This window comes from Lycium barbarum, chromosome 12, assembly GCF_019175385.1.
Source record: "Lycium barbarum isolate Lr01 chromosome 12, ASM1917538v2, whole genome shotgun sequence".
Taxonomy (NCBI): domain Eukaryota; kingdom Viridiplantae; phylum Streptophyta; class Magnoliopsida; order Solanales; family Solanaceae; genus Lycium; species Lycium barbarum.
Window position 1 is genome coordinate 77,883,366 of NC_083348.1, and position 22,493 is coordinate 77,905,858.

The window sequence follows — 22,493 nt, forward strand, 5'->3', positions numbered from 1 at the left end:
AACATTCGATGAAAAAACTAGAAAATTAAAATAATAAAATGTATGACTCAAGAAATTGATTACAGAAGATGTACTATTAAACATTTTGATGATAAAGGTATAAAAGGAGATTGACTGTTAAGAGAATTCAAGAAAAATAAAATCTACACGTTTTCTATTGAGGAAAAGTAAAGAGAGAAAACTAGAATTAATTAAAAATCAAAATCTTTACTTATTTATAGCCTGTTTGGCCAAGTTTCTAAAATCAACTTATTTTTAAAAGTACTTTTCAAAAAAGCACTTTTAACGAAAAACAGTTTGTGTTTGACCAATTAATTAAAAAAATACTTTTGAGCAGTCATTAGTGTTTGGTCAAGGTTTTAAAAAGTGCTTCTATTTGTATTTTTCTCAAAAGTACTTTTCAAAAAAGTGCTTTTGGGCAAAAAATATTTTTTTAACTTCTGAAAAACTGCTTCTACTACTCCCAAAAACACTTATTTTCTCCCAAAAGTTTGGCCAAACACCTCACTTTTTTTCAAATAAGCACCTATTGAAAAAATAAATACTTTTGGGGGAAAAATAAGCTTGGCCAAATAGACTATTAATTTATAAAAAATTTATCCTCCCGTTTCAATTTATGTGATAATTTGACTTGGCATAATGTCTAAGAAGAAAAATAAAAGATTTTTGAACTGTAGTCTTAAAAGTTTAAAGAGTAAAATTTGCGAGTCTATAACACTTGTGTGGGCTATAGCTTCTCAATGTGATTCTTTACCTGAATGACGGACTACCAGCAGAATCACTCTACTTGATTCGTTGAGTGACTTTGTTGTCATTGAACGAAACAGTTGTCAGCCAAGCAATGTGCGCATATAGTAAGTCTACTGTGGGTAAAATTTGGGGCTCCCAAAAGGTTGAGACCTAAAGCAACTGCTTTAGTGGCTTCACCCACTAGCTGGCCTTGACTATCACTTAATCATGATTAATTAATGTACAGATTCACTTCATTAATACATTTAACCATGATAAATTACATTGATTTTGTGTAAACATTCGGTGTGGATAGTTTTTTATCTCACGATGCTTTCAATGCCTCAAGAGAGATTTTTCCTTGGTACATTGAAATTTGTAAATAGAATTCTGACTTAAATTTGTCAGGAAAAGAGATTCTATTTCCTCCAATGCATTTTCTTAAATTATTAAATCTTCTTCGTGTTTGTGATCTTTAGTTGTCAGAAAATCTGCATATTAATTTGCCTCCCTTCAAATATGCTTGCTAGAGGTTTCGTTGGCTTTCAATAAATACTTACCGTCTTCAATTATAATCCTAAGAGGGTGACATCTATGTTTTCTTCTTTAATAAACTTGACAAGAAGTTCGAGGTAGGCTTTATCTTACTTGAGTATTGTAAGCCCTAGCATTCACTTTTCTTGATCATCTCCATAAATTTCTTCAAAAGTAACATCTCCAATTTAAGTCTTGACACTGCTGTCAATGTTCAGAGAAATCATGCAGGGGTAGAGGTAATATATAACATGTGGGTTTGGATGAAGCTTTGGTCTAAACTTAGTATTTGTGTTTACAAAATCATTAGATATGTCTACAAAATAAATTCAAACCTAATTATTAAGATCCAAGACCGTGACCTAAAATTCAAAACCTATAAAGTTTAATTTCTAATTTCTCTTATGAAATCATTTTCCTTATAGAGGTGACACTCATGTCACTACAATTGTGAAAAACGCCTTTGTACTCTTAGTAGGCGTTTGGTCATAGAAACCAAAAACTTTTTCACTTTTTTTTTAATTTTGTAGTTGGAGTTGGAGTTGTGTTTGACTATAACTTTTGCAAATAGTATTTTGTTGTTGAAATGTACTTTTTCAACAAGGTTTTGGTTGTGAAAAAGGTGAAAAAACAAGGTTTTGATTGTTTTTTAAATTCCAAATACAACTTCAAATTTTCATGGCCAAACACTAATTTTTGAAAAAAATGAAAAAAATCCGGAAAAAGTAAATAATTCTTAATTTCAATGGAATGGAATGGCTCATTAAATACTTCTAAACACTTTAATAAAAAAAAAAAAGGTCACTTCCTCCTTCTCCCAAAAAAAAGTCACTTGCTCAACTACATTATGCCCCATAGCCATTTGTAAATTATGACCTACTTTGCATTCGTGCATTAGGACGGATAAATAAAACAATCATTTGTATATTTTTAACATTACTCGATTAAAAGAATGATAAACTCGAAATACCAAAAGTTATAAGTATAATATCGTAAATTATAAGAAATGTTAATATTACAAAATTTAACATGGGACAGATAAGGCTCTTCAAGTCCTTCTGTACACTGAGAGGTCATTTGCTTCAAATACAACTTATGTAGAAATTAATACTCTAGTAATTGTAATGTAAAGTCAGTAATCCAATGATCAATAACTATGTAAGTACTCTATTATTTATGCCGATAACAAAAATCACACCCAAATACTACATTTTAATGATGGATTTTGTGCGAAATATAAATGCCAACCAAGCATTGCATTGCTAGTGATGAATTTTACGTAGGTATTATTATAATACCTTATACTTGCAAGTTGCAACCAAACGACCCCTAACCCGTACAAAAATCACTTTTCAACTACATTAAATCACTTTTTAAGGGTAGAGTGTACGCACGTAGATAGAGAGACTGTTTCCCAAAGACTCTTAACTCAAGTAAAGCAGTTGAAAAGAAAACAAAAAAACAATATCACCACAAAACACATATGGAATGGGAAGCAGTTGATATGATCTCAAATGACACGAATCTCTCAAGGACTTACATCCAAGGCATGTGGATACTAAGAGGAATGTTGGACCCTTTTGTGGACCCACATAAGAGAGCATATGACGTTTGGATGATAGCTTGAGAGAAGATTTAAAAGGAAACCATAAGGGAGGAGGCTACTACACAAAGTGGCTAGGAATACAATTCAAAGTTAAGGATGCAAATTAAGGCTATAATAGCAATTATTGGACGCGTGGAGTATTGAAGGCCTCATGTGGGGTTAATTTCACAAAGTGCCACTTTAGGGCCTTTGTTGTAATAGGCCTAGTATAAATAGATGCCTTAGTCTTTCATTTTAGACTAACCTTGAATCATGATGAAAACCTCTTATGAGTGATAGTTTGTTAAGCTTAGTTATTATAGCTTTATTTGTGTTAATCCGCTTTATTTGTGTTAATCCTTTGTTGGAATTGCAAACCTATGTCCATTGATTTCAATTGGAGTTGCACCTTTGTGGATTCAAGTTATTTATGCTTTTATTGAATTCAAATAGTAGTGGTTCATTGATAGGAAACAATTAGGAGGGTTTAAGTTTCACATACCTATATTTGCCTATAATTCCTTTATCAATTGGGTCTTACTCTATCTCTAATTTTTTCATCCCCAATTCTCTTTATTTTCAATTTTCGATTTGTTTTTGTTTTTGATTTCTAGAGTTTCCAATTAGGATCCTATTATTTGGTATCAGAGCAAGATAGAGGAATTGTTCCATCAATTCTTCATTCTTAATCTATAAAAGTTAAAAAAAAAATCGAAAATCGAAAATTAGTTGTTGTTTGTTAATTTTGATGTTAGATATGAGTTTGTTGATTGATGGTTTAATTGGCCTTAATTAGTATCGAGTTTTGTTCTACTACTCATTAGGAGTCTAGATCTGCAATTTGGAGGGAAAATGGGGTGATTTGGAGTTGATTTGAAAATTAGGTGTTCTTCAAGTTCATAGGCATCTTCATATCTTCGTAGTTAAGAAGAAAACCCAAAAGGTAGTTTTGATCCAAATTTTTTCCAAGTACAAGAGAAAAAAGTGTTATGCCAGCCCAAAAAAGAAAAATACAAAGTTTGGAGGGGCCCCACGTCATCAAAAAGTTAGAATAATCAGCACAAAGTTTGAGAAAAATGTCAAAGGAACGCATGTGTTGCACGTGCTTCGCTTGAGCAACGCCCGTGGGCAGACGCGCGTCACACCCGCTATGCGCCCTCAACGAGCCTAGGCAAATTTTTGCATAAATCTCAGAAAATCAGGGTGCGTGTTGCACAACTTTAGAAGCGTGTTTCGTGTGCGTTAGACACGCGACGCATGAGGTTTAGAAAACTTCCAAAAAAAATTCTAAGCGTCAAAATGGTTTGACTCTTTCCTAACTTATTTTCTTTGATTCTTTTAACTAATTAACAACTCATAATCGATCTGTTGTTAACTAGTTCTTGAGTCCGTTAATTCGTTCGTGCTAATTCTTCTTAAGCTAGCAACCGAGTGACTTGATTGGAGAATTGGTTACTATTCCAACTTTGGAGACAATACTAGGTTGTGTGGTAAGGATAGAGCGTTCAATATGAGTGAGTGAGGCTTTTACTACTAACATCGTTTGCTAGTTTTGTAGGTTATAATGTCTAATCATGGAAAGCGTACTCAAGATGGGGAGGAACCATCATACATAGTGAGTTCATTGAACATGATCATTTGTTAATTTGCGGCATTGACTTCGAATATGGGAGGATTGACCGAGCGGATAGAAAGTTTGGAGACGAAGGTAGTGCAAGTTGAGACCTCAAGTAGAGTGGGCACTCCCCATTCTCAAGTTGAAGGAGATTTAATTAAGAACACGGAAACTACCCCAACCCTTACACCCGGGAAGTACACACATTGTGTTATCCCCCTACCACCTCTTTACCTACCCAAAGAGCTCCACAACCTCAACTGCCCACCTTCCAAAACACCTATCGACAAACCTATCCCCAAGTATACCAAAACAAACAAAAATGAGCTAATACCACAAAGAACCCCACAAAATATTCCACAAGCACCTCCACAAAACCAACAACAAGATCTCTTCCAAAATAAATACCAAAACCCGTTGAATGGAGTGGAGTATGAAAAGATGCCACAAGAAAGGTGGTGGGATGAAACGTGTCAAGGAGGAAGACGTGGAGCGATGGCTAATCTGGATAGAGGAAGACAAGGTGACTTGGCAAGGTTTCAAGGCCATGAGGCTAAGTTCCAAGGTCATAAATACTGAGGGAGATGGCAAGGTCACGAGGCTCGTGGGAATAATGAACGAAACTTGAATACCATCAAAGTAACACTTCCTAAGTTCAATAGGAGTAGTAATCCGGAAGAGTTCCTTGAATGGAAGTTGCAAAGTGAGAGGATATTCCTCACCAATTAACGTGTCGGAGGCTTTGAAAGCAAGGTATTCCTCACCAATTTGAGGGATATGCATCGACTTGGTGGGAATATAAGAAACGAGAATGGGCTTAACAATATATATTTGATCTTCCTACGTGGAATGAATTGATTGAGCTTATGGAAACAAGATATTTGCCTTCTACATACTATCAAGAAGTGCATAAAAAGGTGTACATGTTGAAACAAGGCTCCAAGAGTGTTGAAGAGTTCTTTGATGAATTTAAAAACTTGAGGATGAAGTCTAAGATAGAGGAGCACTTGAACTATACTCTCATAAGATTTATGGCTAACTTGAATCGTGAAATTTCCAAACCCATGAGGCTACAAACTTATATGAGTCTATAGGAAGCTTTCTATGATGCAGGTTGAGTCGGACTTGAAAGAAGAAAAATCGTACAAAGCAAAGGATACGACAACTTCATCATGGGGCAAAAGTAAAGATAAGTGGAAATCATCCACTTGGGAAAAACCCAAGACCATTACTCAGGCACCTCAAGCCAAGTTTGGAGATAAGGCAAAAGGAGGTAACAATGCTAAACTTAACTTCCCTCGTCCATTTACCGCTTAATGTTTCAAGTGTCAAGGTATATGACATATTGCAAGTGATTGTCCCAATAGAAGGACAATTGTGGTCTTACAAGATGGGTACCGAACCGATGAGAAAAATGAGGGTGGGGTTGGTTGTGATGATGAGGAGGAAAATAGTGAGCATGAGGGAGATTCCGATGGTGATGATGAAGAGAGAATGGAAGAAAAATGAACTTTGCTATTGTAGTGTGACGAGCCATGGGTGATATAGCTAGAAAGGAGCTTGATAAAAAAAGAAAATCTATTTCATGCTAGATGTAAGATAGTGGACAAGGTGTGTTCGTTGATTATTGATGGTGGGAGTTGTACGAATGCGGTGAGCCAATTCTTGGTTGAAAACATGAAATTCCCCACAAGAAAATATCCTAGTCCTTACAAACTCTAATGGTTTAATGAATGTGGTGAAATGAGAGTCACCAAGCAAGCTATTCTCAAGTTTAGCATTGGTAGGTATCAAGATAAAATCTTATGTGATGTGGTACCAATGCAAGCTTGTCACCTTTTGCTTGGGAGGCCTTGGCGATTTGATAGGGATGCTTAACATGGTGAAAGATCTAACAAATACTCATTTGTGTTGGATGGTAAGAAATTTATCCTTGCTCTATTGACTCCCTACGAAGTGAGTGAAGACTATAGAATTATGAAGGAACTTTGTGAGAGGGTTCAAAATGGGGGCACGGGGTGAGTAAAAAGGAGACCTTGGTTGCTCAAGAAGGACAAGGTTCAACTCAAGAGAAGGTTAAAAAGTGTATTGTTGCCAAACCAAACTTTTGTTCGAATGGCATGTTGAGAGGAAAGGTTAAGTATAGTGATGTGAGGGAGTTGTCACCAACATATGCTAACCCCTCTAACCTTTTTACTTCTTCTAGTTGTCTTGTTTCTTTTGTAGCCACTTATGAGGATGATCATCCAAAAGAAACAATGCTTGAAGGTTACCAAGTTCCTTGGGAAAATGAAGTATTTCAAACCTCCTCTGAAGAGGAAAGCCAATGCAAGGGGCTTGACTAAGGTGACAAAGGTTATGAACATAAGCTACATGGTAACAAAGCTAATCCTTACACTTTAATGAACTTGGGAGAACATATTGTGACTAATAGCCAATTGAGTAATGATAAGGTTTTATCTTTTATGGAACATGTTAAGTCGTTGCTAATTAATGATGATGTCTTTGTTGAGAGTGCTCACACACTAGTTGATCCTTATGATAATCGAATTGAGTCTTCTTACAAAATCGATTTGCGTCTACCTAGTGTTCTCACTTGTGTTTCTATTGTTCCTTTTGAGAGTGGATTTGCTTGCCTTAATTCTCATGTTTTAGTTGCATATTTTCTCTTTACGGATAATGTTTTGTTTGATAGTGACATGATTGTTGATAGTGATGTGCATAATTCTATGTCTTGTGTCATGAAAAATGTAGTCATATTTGGGGTTCACAAAATCTATGGGAATCCGCTATGGGGTGATGACCCTTTCCGTTGTGATGGGAACCTCCTCTTGAGGGAATATAACATGCTTGTTGGAAAGGATTGTCTTAAAAGGAAGGGTAAAATTTGTTGACAAATTACTATTCATTTCTTGTGTGATACCTTTCCTTACCATCTCTTTGCATGTGATTCTCTTCTTGTGATATTACTCCAACTAACAATTGACCTACATGGAGGATATATGCAAAATGACTTGAGACATGTTTTTGTCTATGACCCCGGTGTCTTATTCTCTTGTCATGATTTGGTGGTGAGACCATTTTGGGATGGAACTAGTGCTATGAATTAGATTTTGGGTTGGGATGATCTTACTTTAGATGTTGCACTTAGCCTTATAAAAGGTCGATCCTTTTTGGGAAATGAGGATCTAATGTGTTTCATAACTTCTAGAACTAATGTAGCATTCCATACTTCTTATTTTAGGACCATTGGTTTCTTTTCTTTAACCTCGTTTCATGATATGTGGAGGAATCAACTTCTTGATACCTCATGTGTGGAAAATCTATTGATGATATTCATTGATACTTGGTTGTACCATAAGTTTGTGTGTCCTTGGCATGACTATAGGATTTTTATCTTATGTACTAACCCTCGTGTTACGAGGTCTACGTTGTTGTTTGTCTTCCCTATGCTTTTGCAAGGTATGGATTCGTGAACGAATTCTTTTCAAGAAGGGGGGATGATATGATCTCAAATGGCACAAATCTCTCAAGGACTTACATCCAAGGCATGTGGATACTAAGATGAACGTTGGACCCTCTTGTGGACCCACATAAGAGGGCATATGACATTTGGATGATTGCTTGGGAGAGAGGCTACTACACAAAGTGGTTAGGAGTGCAAAGAGGGCTAGAAGTGCAATTCATAGCTAAAGGTTGCAACTCATGGCTAGGAATACAATTCAAGGCTAAGGTTTGCAATTATTGGGCATGTGGAGTATTGAAGGCCTCATGTGGGTTTAATTTCACAAAGTGCCACTTTAAAGCCTTTGTTGTAATAGGCCTAGTATAAATAGATGCCTTAGTCTTTCATTTTAGACCAACCTTGAATTATGATGAAAACCTCTTATGAGTGATAGTTTGTTAAGCTTAGTTATTATAGCTTTAATTGTGTTAATCCTTTGTTGGAATTGCAAACCTATGTCCATTGATTTCAATTGGAGTTGCACCTTTGTGAATTCAAGTTGTTTCTCCTTTTATTGAATTCAAATAGTAATGGTTGATTGATAGGAATCAATTAAGAGGGTTTAGGTTTCACATACTTAAATTTACCTATAATTCCTTTATCAATTGAGTCTTATTCTATCTCTAATCTTCTCATCCCCAATTCTCTTTATTTTCAATTTCCGCTTTGTTTTTGTTTTTGATTTCTAGGGTTTCAATTAGAATCCTATCAGCACTACATAACATTTAGAGAAGGAAACAGTAACAACATCGAAATAATGCGGTAAACGCAGTACAAGAATCACAGGAAAATATTAATCCCTTCGAATAAATAAAAGTGTTCACTTACCTTTTTTTTTTTTGTTAAAAAAGAGTGTCTACTTACCAAATCAAGAAATAATTAACCTTGTTCTTCTAAAATTGTCCTTATTAAGTGTTAAGTGATTAAATTCCAATACTTATTTAATTAGCAGTAGTTTAGTCAAATTACTTATTTTTGCTTAAAATTAGTATTTTCTTAAATAATGTCAAATGACTAAGAGCCCGTTTGGCTTAGCTTATAAGTTGTTTTCAGTTTTTTTGAGTGTTTGGCTGGCCAGCTTATAAGCCATTTTATGCTTAAAAAAATAAGTTGGATAGCCAAATTTTTTTTTAGGACTTATAAATTGTTTTCAGCTTATAAACTATTCTTTTTAAGCTAAGTCAAATGGATCTTTGAGTGGACACTTTTTTTTTAATCTGTAGCAGTACTTTATAAAGAATTTAAAATGAACTGTAAACTGTGTGAATTTTTAAAGCTGGACTAAACTGACTAAAATGGACTAAATGTCTTTTTATTTTTATTTTGACTAGATGATTCACTTTGAGTAACGAAAGCAAAAAAAAAAAAAAAAAAGAGTGAACAAGTTTCGTATCAATAGATCTTTCCTATATATAGTTGCCTATTTCCAGAAAAGCTCTTTTGAGAGAAGAAGGAGGGGAAAAAAAGGAAAGAAAATAATAATGTGTATTTTCCTTTGATTTTTCCATATATCTTCTCTCCTGTAAAGAAATAATAATGGAAGTTGACGGTGAAGGAGTAGTAGTAGTTCCATCTCCACCGCATGATGATGGTGATGATCATCCTCATTTATCACCCGTTGGATCGCCTGACTCTGATCATCTTTCTCAGCCGTCTGATCAACTCCATCCCCAAGTCACACCCACTGTTCTCACCGATGATCTTCGTATCAAGATCGTCAAGCAGGTCCCTTTTTATTTCTTGATGTATACTAGGGTTTATCATTCTTGGGTGATTTTGTTGAGTTCTAGGGTTTAAGCTAAAAGGTCAAGTTTTGAAGTCACTTTGATGATGCTGTGTAATTGATTTGATCGGCCAGATGCTTTTCAATTTTTCTCTGAATTTGCCTAACTGTAGATATGCTGACTGAATTTTTTCCAAGTGAAACTCTTGAATTGGATTGATGTGGTAGGTTGGTATGTGGTTTAACTGTAATGTTGGGTGTTTTGCTAAGTTGGGGGTTCTTGAATTAGCTGATTAATGTTTGAAAGTTAGAAATATTTGCTATATATGGTAGAAACAGTGGAGGTATAAATGGGAATCGCTTGGTATGTTCAGAGACTTCCCCATTTGATATATAGTAAAAAGAATCTGATTCTTAATTTTATTCCTTTATCATTGGATGCCCCTGTCAAGTTCTTCGTATGGTTATTAATTCTATGAATAGAACTTGAGGAAAAATTGAATTTTTTAAACTTGTTTGAGATATTTTAGGTTTGTGAGCTATGTATTATTGTAGTTCTTGCAACATCTTGTTGAAAGTTGCAAAGGAACTGTAATTATAGGAATGTTTGCTGGACTTCTGTGTGGTACCTGTAAAAGATCGTCTGCATCTATGAGAAGGATAGCAAAATGCATAATTTCACTATCTCTTGCTGAAACCTTTCTTTAAGTTAAGTTGTAAAGACTTAGTTAATGAGCATTTGTTGCTCGCGTACATACATAGGTATTCCCGTAAGAGTATTTTGCTATGTACAACCTTCAGATATTAGTGCTTACCTTCGATAATTCTAGCATTTTACTAGTCCTTGGTAGATATAGGTTTGCTGCTCTGTCTTAGTGGCTAAATATTAGTATTAAAATCTGTAGCATATAACTACATGGCAGTATTTTGCTTCCGACCACTATCCAGTTCTCAAATGTAAATGAAAATTGACATAACCAAGCATGTTGCTGAAATTCTGCCTCTTGCAGGTTGAGTATTACTTCAGCGATGAAAATTTACCTACTGACAAGTTTCTGCTGAAGTATGTGACTAGAGACAAGGAAGGGTTTGGTAAGTGTTGGAGTTTATTTAGTTATATATGATACTGCCTTCAAATTGCTTTCCTACTCCCTCTCCACGTTCTCTTATTCTTGTAAGGGTTTTATGTTTTGTATCCTCTAGTATCTCTCCTATACTGCTGCACTCCACTACCTTCTTATCTTAAAATCTCAACTGAGTGCTGTTTCTTGCAGTCCCGGTGAAAGTGATTGCTTCTTTTAGAAAAGTCAAGAAGCTTACGAGGGAGACATCAATAATAGCAGCTGCACTTAGGGAATCTTCTCTTCTTGTAAGTCTAACTTTTTCTTGTTGACTATAAAGAATATTGCTTCACACCCCTTTTAATCCATTTGTCTTTATGTAAATAGTCCTATGCTATGTCTTTCATTCTCTTTGTTCTTTTTTCTTTTTCTGGAGGTTGTAAGTCCTGATGGTGGAAAGGTGAAGCGACTTCATCCTCTTCCATTAAGTGAGATTAAAGATCCCAAGGTATTGATACTTCTATGGGAACTCTATAATATAATCTAAACTATAGTTGGGATGAAGTAATTCTTCTACTTACCATGTTTTAGGTTTGTACTGTGTTGGTGGAAAATTTACCTGAGGATCATTCCGTGGATAACCTTAGGCACATATTTGGCCAGGCTGGGAAGTATGTTTCTTTTTCTTTTTCTTACTCTATTTTCTTTTTGACTGCTGTTATTTTCCTAGAAACAATGGGCATTGAAATTTTTTGAACTTCCAGTGTAAAGCATATTACCATCCGTGATCCACACACTGAAAGAAATCCTCGAAAATGCACTACTGCTGAGAAGCTGCTCAGTGGAAAGGTATGTAACTACAGATACTACGTCAAGAGCATCTAAGATCTGACTAGTGTGAAGCATGGGATGGGTCTCAAAACAGTTGACCTACATTTAGAAATTTAGTTTTCCTAGTTGTTCATGAGAAATATCATCGCGTTTAGGGTCCAATTGGTCTTGCTGTTTGTGTTTGCATCATAACGAGAAGCTTTGAGGTAGCAGCATTATGTTCTTTCTTCATGCATGGGTTGGACATTTATTTCTTCTTCTTTTTTCTCATTGTAGTTGCATGCTCTTGTGGAATATAGCACAGTGGAAGCTGCTGAAAAAGCTGTGAGTGTGAAGCAAGGTTCCTATTCTAGTTCATTTTGGCCGTGTCATTTCAATAAATCAGATATCGTTCATTTTGTGGTGGCTTTACAGGTGGCCATTTTGAATGATGAACAGGATTGGAGATTTGGCTTGCGAGTCAAGCTTCTCATGAAAACTGTAATTTGTTTTGTCTCCTTGTCTTTTTTTTTTGGGGCCTATACACTGAATAATATTGTGATTGGTGTATGCAGTATAACATGTTATGTTTCTCTTCAGAACAAGCCTGGCCAAAGTAAGAAAGGCTGGAGAGATCAAGATTCTGATAGGAATAACAATATCCAAGCATCTGATCTGGCAGTTAATGAAGAAAACCATTCAAGCGAACATCGCGTTGATTCACAAGATGAAGAGGTTAGTCTTAATTTCTTTTTCAATCTTTAGATTTATGTCCAAAGATAGTTGCTGAGTATGAGTAGTAGTATACTCGTGTTAGTGTCTAGAAAGCAGATGAGTAAGGTGTTGCGAGACAAAGGATGAATGCTACTTGATTGTTTATATTTAAACATATTATGTACCTTAAGAAATATAAATGGAAAAATAAAAGAAGGAAGAAGTAGATGAAAACTGATGGCTGGAGTTAGGATGTTGTTGTTTAAACTCAATACTATAGTTAAGTATATATTCTTAATAAGTATGTCATAATGATTATTAACAAATAAGAACTTCCCTTATTTCATGAGCTCAAAAAAAATCCTTTTTAAAGACCTTGTATGTTATGTTGTTAGTTACTTTCTGTTTCACTGGCTCTTTCATTGATACATTGAAAATATCTCTACGTCCATATATTCCTTCACACATTGCACGTCCGTAACCTCATTTGGGCACTCTCCATGACAACATCACTCCACGCTCTCAAAGATTATTCCTAGGAAGCTCACCAAAAAACATACTAATGAAACTCTCCATCTCCCTCAATCATTCTCATGCCTTGAACAACCATAGAATACCAAAATCTTCTTCTCTCATGCCACCAGTGCACTTCACCGTAACTTGATCCTTTTTCATCGATGAGACAAAATCCAATTTCATCTCGTCTACTCGTGCATCACTCACATCCATTATGGAAAAAACAACAGACTCCTCTAATTCTTCTCGATTTTTCTACCATTTTTACACAAATAACCAAAAGCTTTATCCTCCATTTTTAAATCAACTTCTATGGTTCTTTTCCAATACCTAAAGCCTCATCAAGGTCTTAGAGAGAGAGAAAGGTTAGATTGAGTTGAAAATTTCAGGGCATGGCTTTGACAGTTAAAAGAAAAAGAGAAAAAAAATATAGAAGAACTCTTAATTTTAGAGTGGCGGTCCCATTATCCACCAAGTTTTGAATCGTGCACCACTGGTGCTCAGGAATTTCTCGGTTATAAAAGAAGAGTAGAGCTCTAAGTCTATGCTGAAAATAAAGACAAAATAAATAACGGGGAACAAAGGAAATTAGGCGTAAATAACACTTGTTTAGTGCTTGTATAAACCCCCTTATTCCCATTTGGTTATTTCTATCATAGCATCACTCTAGTGGTGTGAGATACATTTTGAATGAGTACTAGGGAGTACTCGGTTGTTTGCAAAGTTTAAGGGTGTAACCGATAACAAGTTCAAGAGGGAATTTATGGATTCTCACAAAATGTTTCCTTCATTTGAAACACGTCTGCCAATGGGATTTAGGCTGTGTATTATTCTTAAAAACCAAGTATGAAAGAATGGGTGAGCATAGAGTTAGATAGCCAGACTAGTTTTGATTGCATATGAAAGGAAAATAAGGAAGGGAGTAAGCATAGTCACTGTTAAAAGTAAAAGGGTCAATGTAAAACAAGTATCCCTGCTGTTTGTTCCCTCTCTTTTCCGTTTGTGGTATGATTATCCACCAATCACTCTATTGTCAAGTCTCATTTCTTTTCCACTGTGCCAGTTGTCAAACCGATCAACCTTTTAGTGATCTTGAATTGTCTTCTTATGTTGTTCGCTTGACAAATAATCTTCTGGCTGCCATTTTCACTGATAGCAATTGCAATATTCTACAGTTTAATGGTTTGTTGAGGATCAATAAAAGCGAAATTTCTGGGGAAGTTAAAGTACGTTTTCTTTCAATATTTCTTCCATTGCAGGAAGGAGACCATCTATCAAAGGGGCCCATGGTGGAGCATGCACAAGTGGAGAAAAATGGGCCCAGGGTGCCAACCAAAAACCGAGGTCGTGGAAGGAGAAACAAGCGTGGCATACATGGGCATGGTATTTTTCCAAGGACACCACTTATTTTCTCTCTTGCTTCCTACTTACTCCCTTGAAGTTGATCATAGTTGTTGTTTAAACATCGCCAGGCCATGGAACTACTACTTCCAGTCATGCGGTTGAACCATCGAAACCTCCTCCTGGTCCAAAAATGCCTGACGGAACCAGAGGATTTACTATGGGACGAGGCCGACCCCTTTCTTCATCTCCAAGCTAATGATGTTTTGTCAAATGTGTCTTATTGCAAACATTTGTTATGTTTGAGGATTGAGTTCCTATGCAATCGATGTGAAAAATGCTTGGATTATGAAATATCAATGGTTAGTGCTTCGAATTTGCAAATGAACTGAGGGTTCCTGGGGACAGAGGTATATAAACTTGTATTTGCTCTATGTATCATTTTGTGATTAACGACGTTTTTTGTGCCAGTTTTGCTGTCATTGGTTTTTGCAGTTGATTCGAAGGCTTAGACGATGTTTTCTAAATTTGCATTGTGGCAAGATAATTTATTAATAAAATGACTTCATTTGGTATGTATAATCCAATTTTCTGAATAACACCATATACAGTTATGTTCGAGAAAAAACCTGCAAAAAGCAGTCATTTTAGGAACTCAGATATACATGGATGAAAAAGCTAATAAAAATGTCGTCCATAATGGAACTTCATACTTTAATAACGTATCTTAAAATACTTGCCCAGGGGGTGAGATATATTTAGTCATTGCTGATCCATTAAGAAAAGCGATATATACCGACTTTACCTAAAAAGTAAGCTTGTCTAAAATAACAGTGATCTAATCTTTACCAGCTCTGCCCTTTGTCAACACTTAGAATATCAGTAGTTGATCAGCACCATCGTGAGGCGCATTACTTCTTTTCTTTCCTTGGATACGACTTAGCAATGCTCAATTTCTTCCCTAGCAATGTCTGCTTGTTTTTGTCCAATAGGAGAGGAAGACTAGTAAACTTAATATTGTACACAAATCCTCTCTTGGATTGCGTTGTTAGTATGCCGACTCGATTAGTAATTTAGAGGAGACAATATGGCAGATTTTTTAAAATTTGTATCAAGCACCACCAATGGGTTTGGGATGGTTGGCGTCCCTCCTTTAGCCAGTAAAAGCTACGTGAATTAAGAATGTAAAACGATGTACCCCTTAAGTGGACTTACCTGATGCGACTCTGGATTAGTCGTCCAATGGTTAGTACCGAAAATTTTAAAACAATACCCAGCAAAGGATTATCAATCTTAGCTGTCCTCATTCCGTGGCGTGGTGGCGGGATCGTTAGGGGAGTGAGTGACTACGAATATCAATTTAAGTAGAAGAGACTAAAATTATGGATCTATCTTTATTTTACGATTATGTTTCATGTCAGTATTTTTCCATTTACACACTAAATTTTCTTTTCACATTTACTTATCATCATTTGGGGCCATGTTGGTCTCACGTTGCGTAACTTACAAAAACCTGCTGGAAACATTTCAAAGAGTTTTCAAATAACCAACAAGGGTTATGGTGTAGTGGCCGGTACTACTTCTTAACCAAGAGACCTCGAGTTCGAGTCCTTTTGGATACGGAGTCACTATTGTTATGGAGTGCTTTGTCCCCCAATGTGGGATTACCCAGCACGAATTTGGATTTAGTCGGGTCCTAAAGTGGATACCGGACACCGGATGAGAACCAAAAAAAAAAAATTAAGATAATTTAAACTTGAAATTTCTTTCAATTCTTTTTTTAGAAATGACACCTATATTTATAGCTAATTTATATTTACATTTAATATCCAGCACTTATTGTCATAAAAATATCATAACTGATTTAAAACCATAAATTTCAAAAATAACTGTTTTAAAAATGTCATGTCCAGTCGACTCCATATAAAATGACAGGGTAAAGAGTAAGAATCAATAATTTTTAGAATTATTTATTATAGAACAAAATCTATAATTCTCCGTCCAGAAAAAAAAAACGCAGTTATCCAATATTCTTTTCCTCACCGCAACAAAACAGACCATCCCATTTTTCACCTTCCTTACGCGCTTCATTGGAGCGTGTTACCCACCAGACTCCATATAGCGTATTTATTTTTCCCTCTTTACGCATTCTCCTTTGAACTTAGCATATTCCTTGTTTTCTCACACACACACACACACACACACACACACACACAACAAACCAATATATTATATACAAATAAATACTATATACTTATATGTTTGTTTAGATCATTACTTGGAGATGGTATTGATTTTAATATAAATCTTATAAGCCTTAGATTTTAATCTTGAAAAATGGTAATCATGCGATCTCACAAGTCTTGTGTTTCAAATTTAGATTTGAATTCTGGTTTCTATCGACTTGGGTATTCTAAAAATCGTAAAGGGTGTCTGAATCTGAAATTTGAGCGTTTATTGATCAACTTTAATAATCCTCATTATCTCCAATTAAGCTCTCATTTACATTTGAAGGTAATAACGTGAAATATTGACTTTGCATAACACTATACTGTGGGTTATTGATAAAAAATGACTTCTTCTTTTTTGTTGTCTTTGGGTGTAATTTGTACTTCGATATAGATTTACAGATCAAGTGCTAGGCGTTATGGTTTCTGTTTGCCTCGTAGGCTTCTTAAAGTTCGAGCAATGGATGAGGTAATTCTTCGCTCCTTTTTTTTTTTCACTATTCCTATTTGTTCAGTTAGCTATTAGTAGATAGACCGATGCTTGCTTTCTACCGATTTTAGATATTCTTTTTTGTGTACTGTTCTATTTGGCGGGATGTAGAATGTTTTGACAGAAAATGTTGTTTCATGAAAACGTTTTAACTAACAAAATTAAAGGGCAGCCCGGTGCATAAAGCATCCCCGTTAGCAGGGTCCGGGGAAGGGTTGCACGCCCAAGGGGTGTTATGTATTAGTGGCTGCTTCCATGGCTCGAACCTGTGACCTATAGGTCCCACGGATTACCATTGCTCCAAGGCTCCCCTTTCCAACTAAGAAAATTAAAGGTTTAGGTTTTTTTCAGTCTATACATTATGTCGGTGAAATATCATATTGGTGGAGGGAGGAGAGGTGTCAGGATGATTATAAGTAGCAAGGAATGAAAATAATGTTTCATGCTGATAGGAGCAAGTGCTATGAAGTATGGAGAGCAGAGTAGATAATGATAACAAGAGTAAGTAGTTTCCCCTAGGTAACTATTTTCCTCAAGCAAAACCTTTTCAAAAAATTTAGCAACCAAACAATGCCCAATTGGAGTTCTTCTTTGATGGGAAATATCAGGATTCTAATTGCTAATACAGATTGGAGTGGGACCCATCGAATGACTGGTAAAAGAATATTTAAGCAACAGGAAAGAGGTGTACAAGAATGAAGGTATAAATAGTATAAAATATCTCCCCCCTGCTGCCATGGAACAAACCTAATATTAGTTCGTTGAGTGTAATATACAACAACAACAACAACAGCCCAGTGAAATCCCACATCTTGGGGTCTGGGGAGGGTATAATGTACGCAGACCTTACTCCTACCAAGGTAGGATGGCTGTTTCCGAGAGACCCTCGGTTCGTTGAGTGTAATATGAGTATGTTTTTTTCTCTTATGCAGGATGTGGGGGTCTCTTCACTTCATGACTGGGGAGACAATAATGGAGCAATGGAATATAGGTTATCATCAAGTGAAGGTGAAGACAGTGATGGAGATATTATACTACAGCCAATCACGGATGTTGATTTGCCTACGCCCAAGGAGCAGCTTTATCCTGCTGACAACTCCATAACGGGAGCTGCTCACCAGCTATCAATGCTTGGCAGAGCATACAAGAGAAAAAAGTAAATCTACCTGTACCTGTATAACTGGTATCTGTATATCTTTCTAAGGTTTCAATGTGCCTTATAATTTGCTGCTATAAAACTATTGCACTGATGAACTTGACGGAATGAAGATTGTGTGTTTAGCATTACTCTGTGCAAGGTGTTTTTTTGGTTAATTTCTCCATTCTCTCAGCGCCTTTCAAACCCAAATATGCAGGATAAAATATGGCATTCTAAACAACATAGGTCTCATAATGTTCTCGACGGTGCTTCTCTCTCTTGTGGATTGTTGCGCATGGAAAATTGTTAGACTGCCCCTGGCTCCACTTTACTTGATGCGTCCCTTTCTCATCTCCGCAGTGGCAGTGTCTTGTGTAGGTTACGTCTGTGTCCCGTTATTTCGTAGTTTAAAACTCCAATCTGTAATCAGGAAGGAGGGGCCTGCTCGGCACTCTAGTAAAAAAGGAACTCCAACTATGGGCGGATTGTATTTTGTCCCAATTGGAGTAATTGTTTCTGCAATTATTGTTGGGTTTTCTTCTCTGGAAGTTCTCGGAGCATCTGCAGCTACTTTAACTTTTGTAGCAATTGGATTACTTGATGATTTGATAAGTATGAGGAATAATAATGTTGGCTTATCCGCTCGATTTCGAATCATATTAGAGGTGAGCCTTATTTTCTTTCTTGTATTGTTTGCAAATCATAAGTTTATTTCTTGTTTCTCTGGGATTGATGGTAATCCTCTCTGGTACACAGGTAGCTGCTGGGACATTATTCTCCTTTTGGCTGTATGCGTCGGACATATCGTCACCCTACAGCATGTATACATTCTTGTAACTAATTTCATCAACCTTTTTATGATGGTAACTCACAAATCTATCTTATGTTGACAACAAGTTTTCTTATTCAGTATCTTAACAAGATTTAAGCTCATGTATCCTCATTCCTCAAATTGACGTTTCTAAATGAACTGGATTTGTCCCTAGTTCACCTTTGGTCCTTAAAAAAAATTATCCTGAATTTGCATCCTTTAACTTGCAATCTGATTATAAAATGTCTAACTTAAGGTTGCAATAAAATCAGGTGGATAAAAGAATGACAGGAGTTACCTATCCAAAAAAAAGGATGGCAGGAGTTATTGATTTTGATAATCTTCTTAGCAACATATACAAATACTGGATGTTTTGGATATAATGCTAATCCTCATTCTTTTTATAGATAAGTTTCTTGCACAGCTTCTCAAACATTACAATTTATTTGAATACATAAATAATTTTGAATAAAGAAGTCGAAGCTTATGAAGCCTTGCTTGAATCTTATAGTTCACTATTACTGAAGATGCAAACATGCTTTCCTGTATATTTGACAGATTTGTTCTTTCTCAGCTGGTAATTAAATTCCACGTGGTATATGCATAAAAGGTGGTTCCATATCACTTAAGGTTCATATCTTCTGTGGGCATGCAGGAAAACAGTGGTTCCCCTACCCGCGCCTCTTGGGCTCATATGCCTTGGAAGACTCTATCCCTTTTTAACTTCATTTTGCTTTGTTTCCATGGCTAATGGAATTAATCTTACTGATGGCCTTGACGGATTGGCTGGAGGAACTGCCACATTGGTGTTCATTGCGATGTCGATTGCAGTGCTTCCTATATGTTCTGGTCAGTGTGTGAACGATCCTTGTGGTGGTCATTGCAATTCAAGTGTACTGACTTCATTAATTAGTTCGGTATTATTCATGGAAATTTTTGTGATGAAAAAAGTTAATTTCAGTTTAATTTCCTAGAGAAGCAGTGTCTTGAAAATTGCATTTTCTGAATGTTCATGATTCTTGCTGATTATGGGTTTGTGCGTCCAAAACAGAGCTTTCCATATTTGGAGCATCTATGGCTGGAGCCTGTGCAGGTTTTCTTCTGCACAACCGGTACAAAGCATCAATATTTATGGGTGATACAGGAGCCTTAGCCTTAGCGGCTGCACTAGCTTCTATGGCTGCTTGTACAGGGATGTTTTTTCCATTGTTCATTTCATCTGGTGTTTTTGTCCTGGAAGCATTATCAGTTATACTGCAGGTAACTTGTTAACCGTTCTGTAATCCTTTACCTATGGATAATGCTCTTTCTCAAAAATTCTGGATGAATTATCAGTTTGTTTTCAAATAAAGTATTCTTTTTCTTAGTGTCCTTATTTTCTGATTCTGGTAACTTTATCCTTTCTGGCTTTGTTGTTCGAGCTATGCAATATAGAGATGTTTCTATAGTCTACTTGTGTTAGTACTTAAGAATTTGAAAGAGGAATTCATTGCTCTTTTTATCCCCTTTCATCTTTATTTTAAACTTTTAATCTTGTAGTCGGTTCCACTCCCTCTCTAGTCTCTATCAATCGACCTACCTGCGGATGCAACTTAAGGTTCTTAGTTTGGTTTCTCTTCTCTTGCTCTCTTCTGGTCGTCTTCATGTGTGTGCTTCTCTTCATAAATATAGTCATGGAGGGTATTAAGGAGAATTTAAAAGAAATATGAATTATGCCTTTTCAATTCCTTTAATCTACTTTTGCTTAAGTTGTCCTTAATACAAGAGAAACAAATGTGTTTTCTATATTTTGAGAAGTTTGCATCACTCTACTTATATATGCTACCTAATTGCCTTAAGGATCTTTCACGACGCAAATATATTTAACTAATCAAGCTGCCTTCTCCACTAATAAGTTCAGATAAGGTGGCTTGGGATATGTTCCTTGTTCTTGGGCCCAAGTTTGAGGTTGAAGTTTTGCTGCTTCTATAGGCATGGCATATGTATGAAAATGAAATTACTGTCTTCTTGCACATACAACCTCTGGCTTGATTGCCCCCACCTATTTCATTAGAAGGTTGTATCCAATTATCTCATAAATGTGATTGCACTTTTTTATTCAGGTTTCCTTCTTCAAGACAACAAAATATTTTAGAGGAACTGGACGCCGCTTGTTTCTGATGGCACCTTTACATCACCACCTCGAATTATGTGGAGTAAAAGAACCTGTCATTGTTGCTGGTGCATATGTTTTTTCTTGCATTTTAGCCTTGAGTGCCGGATATGTTGGACTCACTTCAGTATAACCCCAAGTGATGGAGCTTTCTGGGTCTGCTTTTGAAATTTCTGACTACATAGTTGACAAGTTGCAGTTAATTCCTGCAAATTTTCTCTTTTCCCTTCAAATTTAGAGAATAGATTGAGGAGACTGTTTTTCTTTGTACTTTTTCCTCATAATGATGAATTACCGGGAAAATGGCTTTATATGTAGTACTTTGGTCACCCTCTGTGACCTGACTAGCACTAAGTAGTTATCCAAATATTTGAGAATCTTAAAATTATCCTCATGTCCGATGTGTTGTGAATATATTACTGTTAACATATTCGGGATTCTAAATTCTTTTAGTTGAAAAGTACAAAAGGTCTTCGTACCTTTTTGTTTAGTTTGTTATGTCTTCCAATCCACTTTTTATCTTCAATTGATTTTGAGGTTTAGTTAAAGAACTAAATGGATTTAAATAAGTTTTGAGTATGCAACTATGACCAAAGCCGAGCGTAATTGTAACGAGCTTCTTACTTAATTACACGGACAACCGTCATCACTAGCATAAAATGGATGTGTTTTTTTTTTTGGTAACCATGTGAAAGTACCATTAACTAGACAAGAATTACACCTAATGAGCACACATCCCTCACAGATGTGCCTCCAGCAAAAACCAGACTACTTACATCTTGTGCTAATGAAAAACCAATCTAAATGCATAATAAACTATTTATGAATATTCTGCCCCTGTATGCCTTCTTTGATGTATTCAGCAACTCTATTCTCTGTATAGTTTCTTCCTTAATCTGTGTAGCTACCTTTGTTATTTGTATAGTCTTCCTTTTGAAGATCTTACTATTCCGGGCTCTCCATGTATGATATACCATTGCTACCCATATAGCAGCCATCACTTCCTTTTGGAATTTCTTCCGGTGCTTCAATTTTATTCTTTTCAGGACTTGTGCCAGTTCCCCCACCTGTATGTGCGTATTTGTCCAGAGCAGCATCTTAGTTCTATCCTCAGAGAACCATGGGCAGTCCACAAACATATGAGAGCTTGTTTCCAAATTCTGAGTCTCACACAAACAGCACTATGGATCATCCACAGTAATCTGCATTTTCAGTAGTCTATCTTTAGTTAGCAGCCTACCCAGGACTGTTAGCCACATGATAAACATGTGCTTTGGTTGTGCAACCGAGGTCCATACAAGGCTTGCCACTTCAAACTTCCTTTGTGTACCCTTCAACTGCATATAGCTTCTTGTGATAGAATATGTGTGGGGTCCAGTCCTCTATCTCATATTTTAAGAAAGGAAGATTTTTCTTCCTTTGACAAAATCACATTGGTAGCAATTGTGGAATTGGCCAACAAGTCAATTCTTTTGTTCACATAGCCGTGATGTAAGCGCTTACCTCATCTTAGTCGTGATGTAAGCGCTTACCTCATCATA

General features: G+C 36.1%; 2 protein-coding genes across 4 annotated transcripts; both read left to right on the plus strand.

The window, feature by feature from the left end:
* The first annotated feature begins 9,399 nt into the window (after nt 1-9,399).
* Nucleotides 9,400-14,603, plus strand: LOC132623545 (la-related protein 6A). Of its 2 annotated transcripts, XM_060338324.1 has the most exons (11): nt 9,400-9,693; nt 10,702-10,783; nt 10,966-11,060; nt 11,189-11,260; nt 11,344-11,423; nt 11,517-11,601; nt 11,860-11,907; nt 11,998-12,063; nt 12,163-12,297; nt 14,052-14,175; nt 14,265-14,603. In XM_060338324.1, exons 1-11 carry the CDS (start codon nt 9,505-9,507, stop codon nt 14,390-14,392), a joined length of 1,104 nt encoding a protein of 367 aa, XP_060194307.1. In that variant the 5' UTR covers nt 9,400-9,504; the 3' UTR covers nt 14,393-14,603. The 2 variants fall into 2 exon arrangements, with proteins under 2 accessions (XP_060194307.1, XP_060194308.1); XM_060338325.1 differs by lacking the exon at nt 11,189-11,260.
* A 139-nt stretch (nt 14,604-14,742) lies between these two features.
* Nucleotides 14,743-21,382, plus strand: LOC132623544 (phospho-N-acetylmuramoyl-pentapeptide-transferase homolog). Of its 2 annotated transcripts, none has more exons than XR_009576289.1 (8): nt 14,743-16,647; nt 16,756-16,830; nt 17,784-18,007; nt 18,207-18,654; nt 18,746-18,810; nt 19,456-19,717; nt 19,852-20,060; nt 20,903-21,071. XR_009576289.1 is itself a non-coding variant. In XM_060338323.1 (8 exons), exons 1-8 carry the CDS (start codon nt 16,471-16,473, stop codon nt 21,083-21,085), a joined length of 1,575 nt encoding a protein of 524 aa, XP_060194306.1. In that variant the 5' UTR covers nt 15,920-16,470; the 3' UTR covers nt 21,086-21,382. The 2 variants fall into 2 exon arrangements, 1 of the variants encoding a protein (XP_060194306.1); XM_060338323.1 differs by having other exon boundaries at nt 15,920-16,647; nt 19,456-19,649; nt 20,903-21,382.
* The last annotated feature ends 1,111 nt before the right edge of the window (nt 21,383-22,493 follow it).

Excerpts from the sequence above, each read along its gene's own strand:
- LOC132623545 (XM_060338324.1), top strand. The coding sequence starts at position 9,505 with ATGGAAGTTGACGGTGAAGGAGTAGTAGTAGTTCCATCTCCACCGCAT. Across the intron at positions 12,064-12,162 it reads TCAAGCTTCTCATGAAAACT|AACAAGCCTGGCCAAAGTAA; the intron begins GTAATTTGTTTT and ends GTTTCTCTTCAG. Across the intron at positions 12,298-14,051 it reads TTGATTCACAAGATGAAGAG|GAAGGAGACCATCTATCAAA; the intron begins GTTAGTCTTAAT and ends CTTCCATTGCAG.
- LOC132623544 (XM_060338323.1), top strand. The coding sequence starts at position 16,471 with ATGGTAATCATGCGATCTCACAAGTCTTGTGTTTCAAATTTAGATTTG. Across the intron at positions 19,650-19,851 it reads AGTGCTTCCTATATGTTCTG|AGCTTTCCATATTTGGAGCA; the intron begins GTCAGTGTGTGA and ends CGTCCAAAACAG. Across the intron at positions 20,061-20,902 it reads CATTATCAGTTATACTGCAG|GTTTCCTTCTTCAAGACAAC; the intron begins GTAACTTGTTAA and ends TTTTTTATTCAG.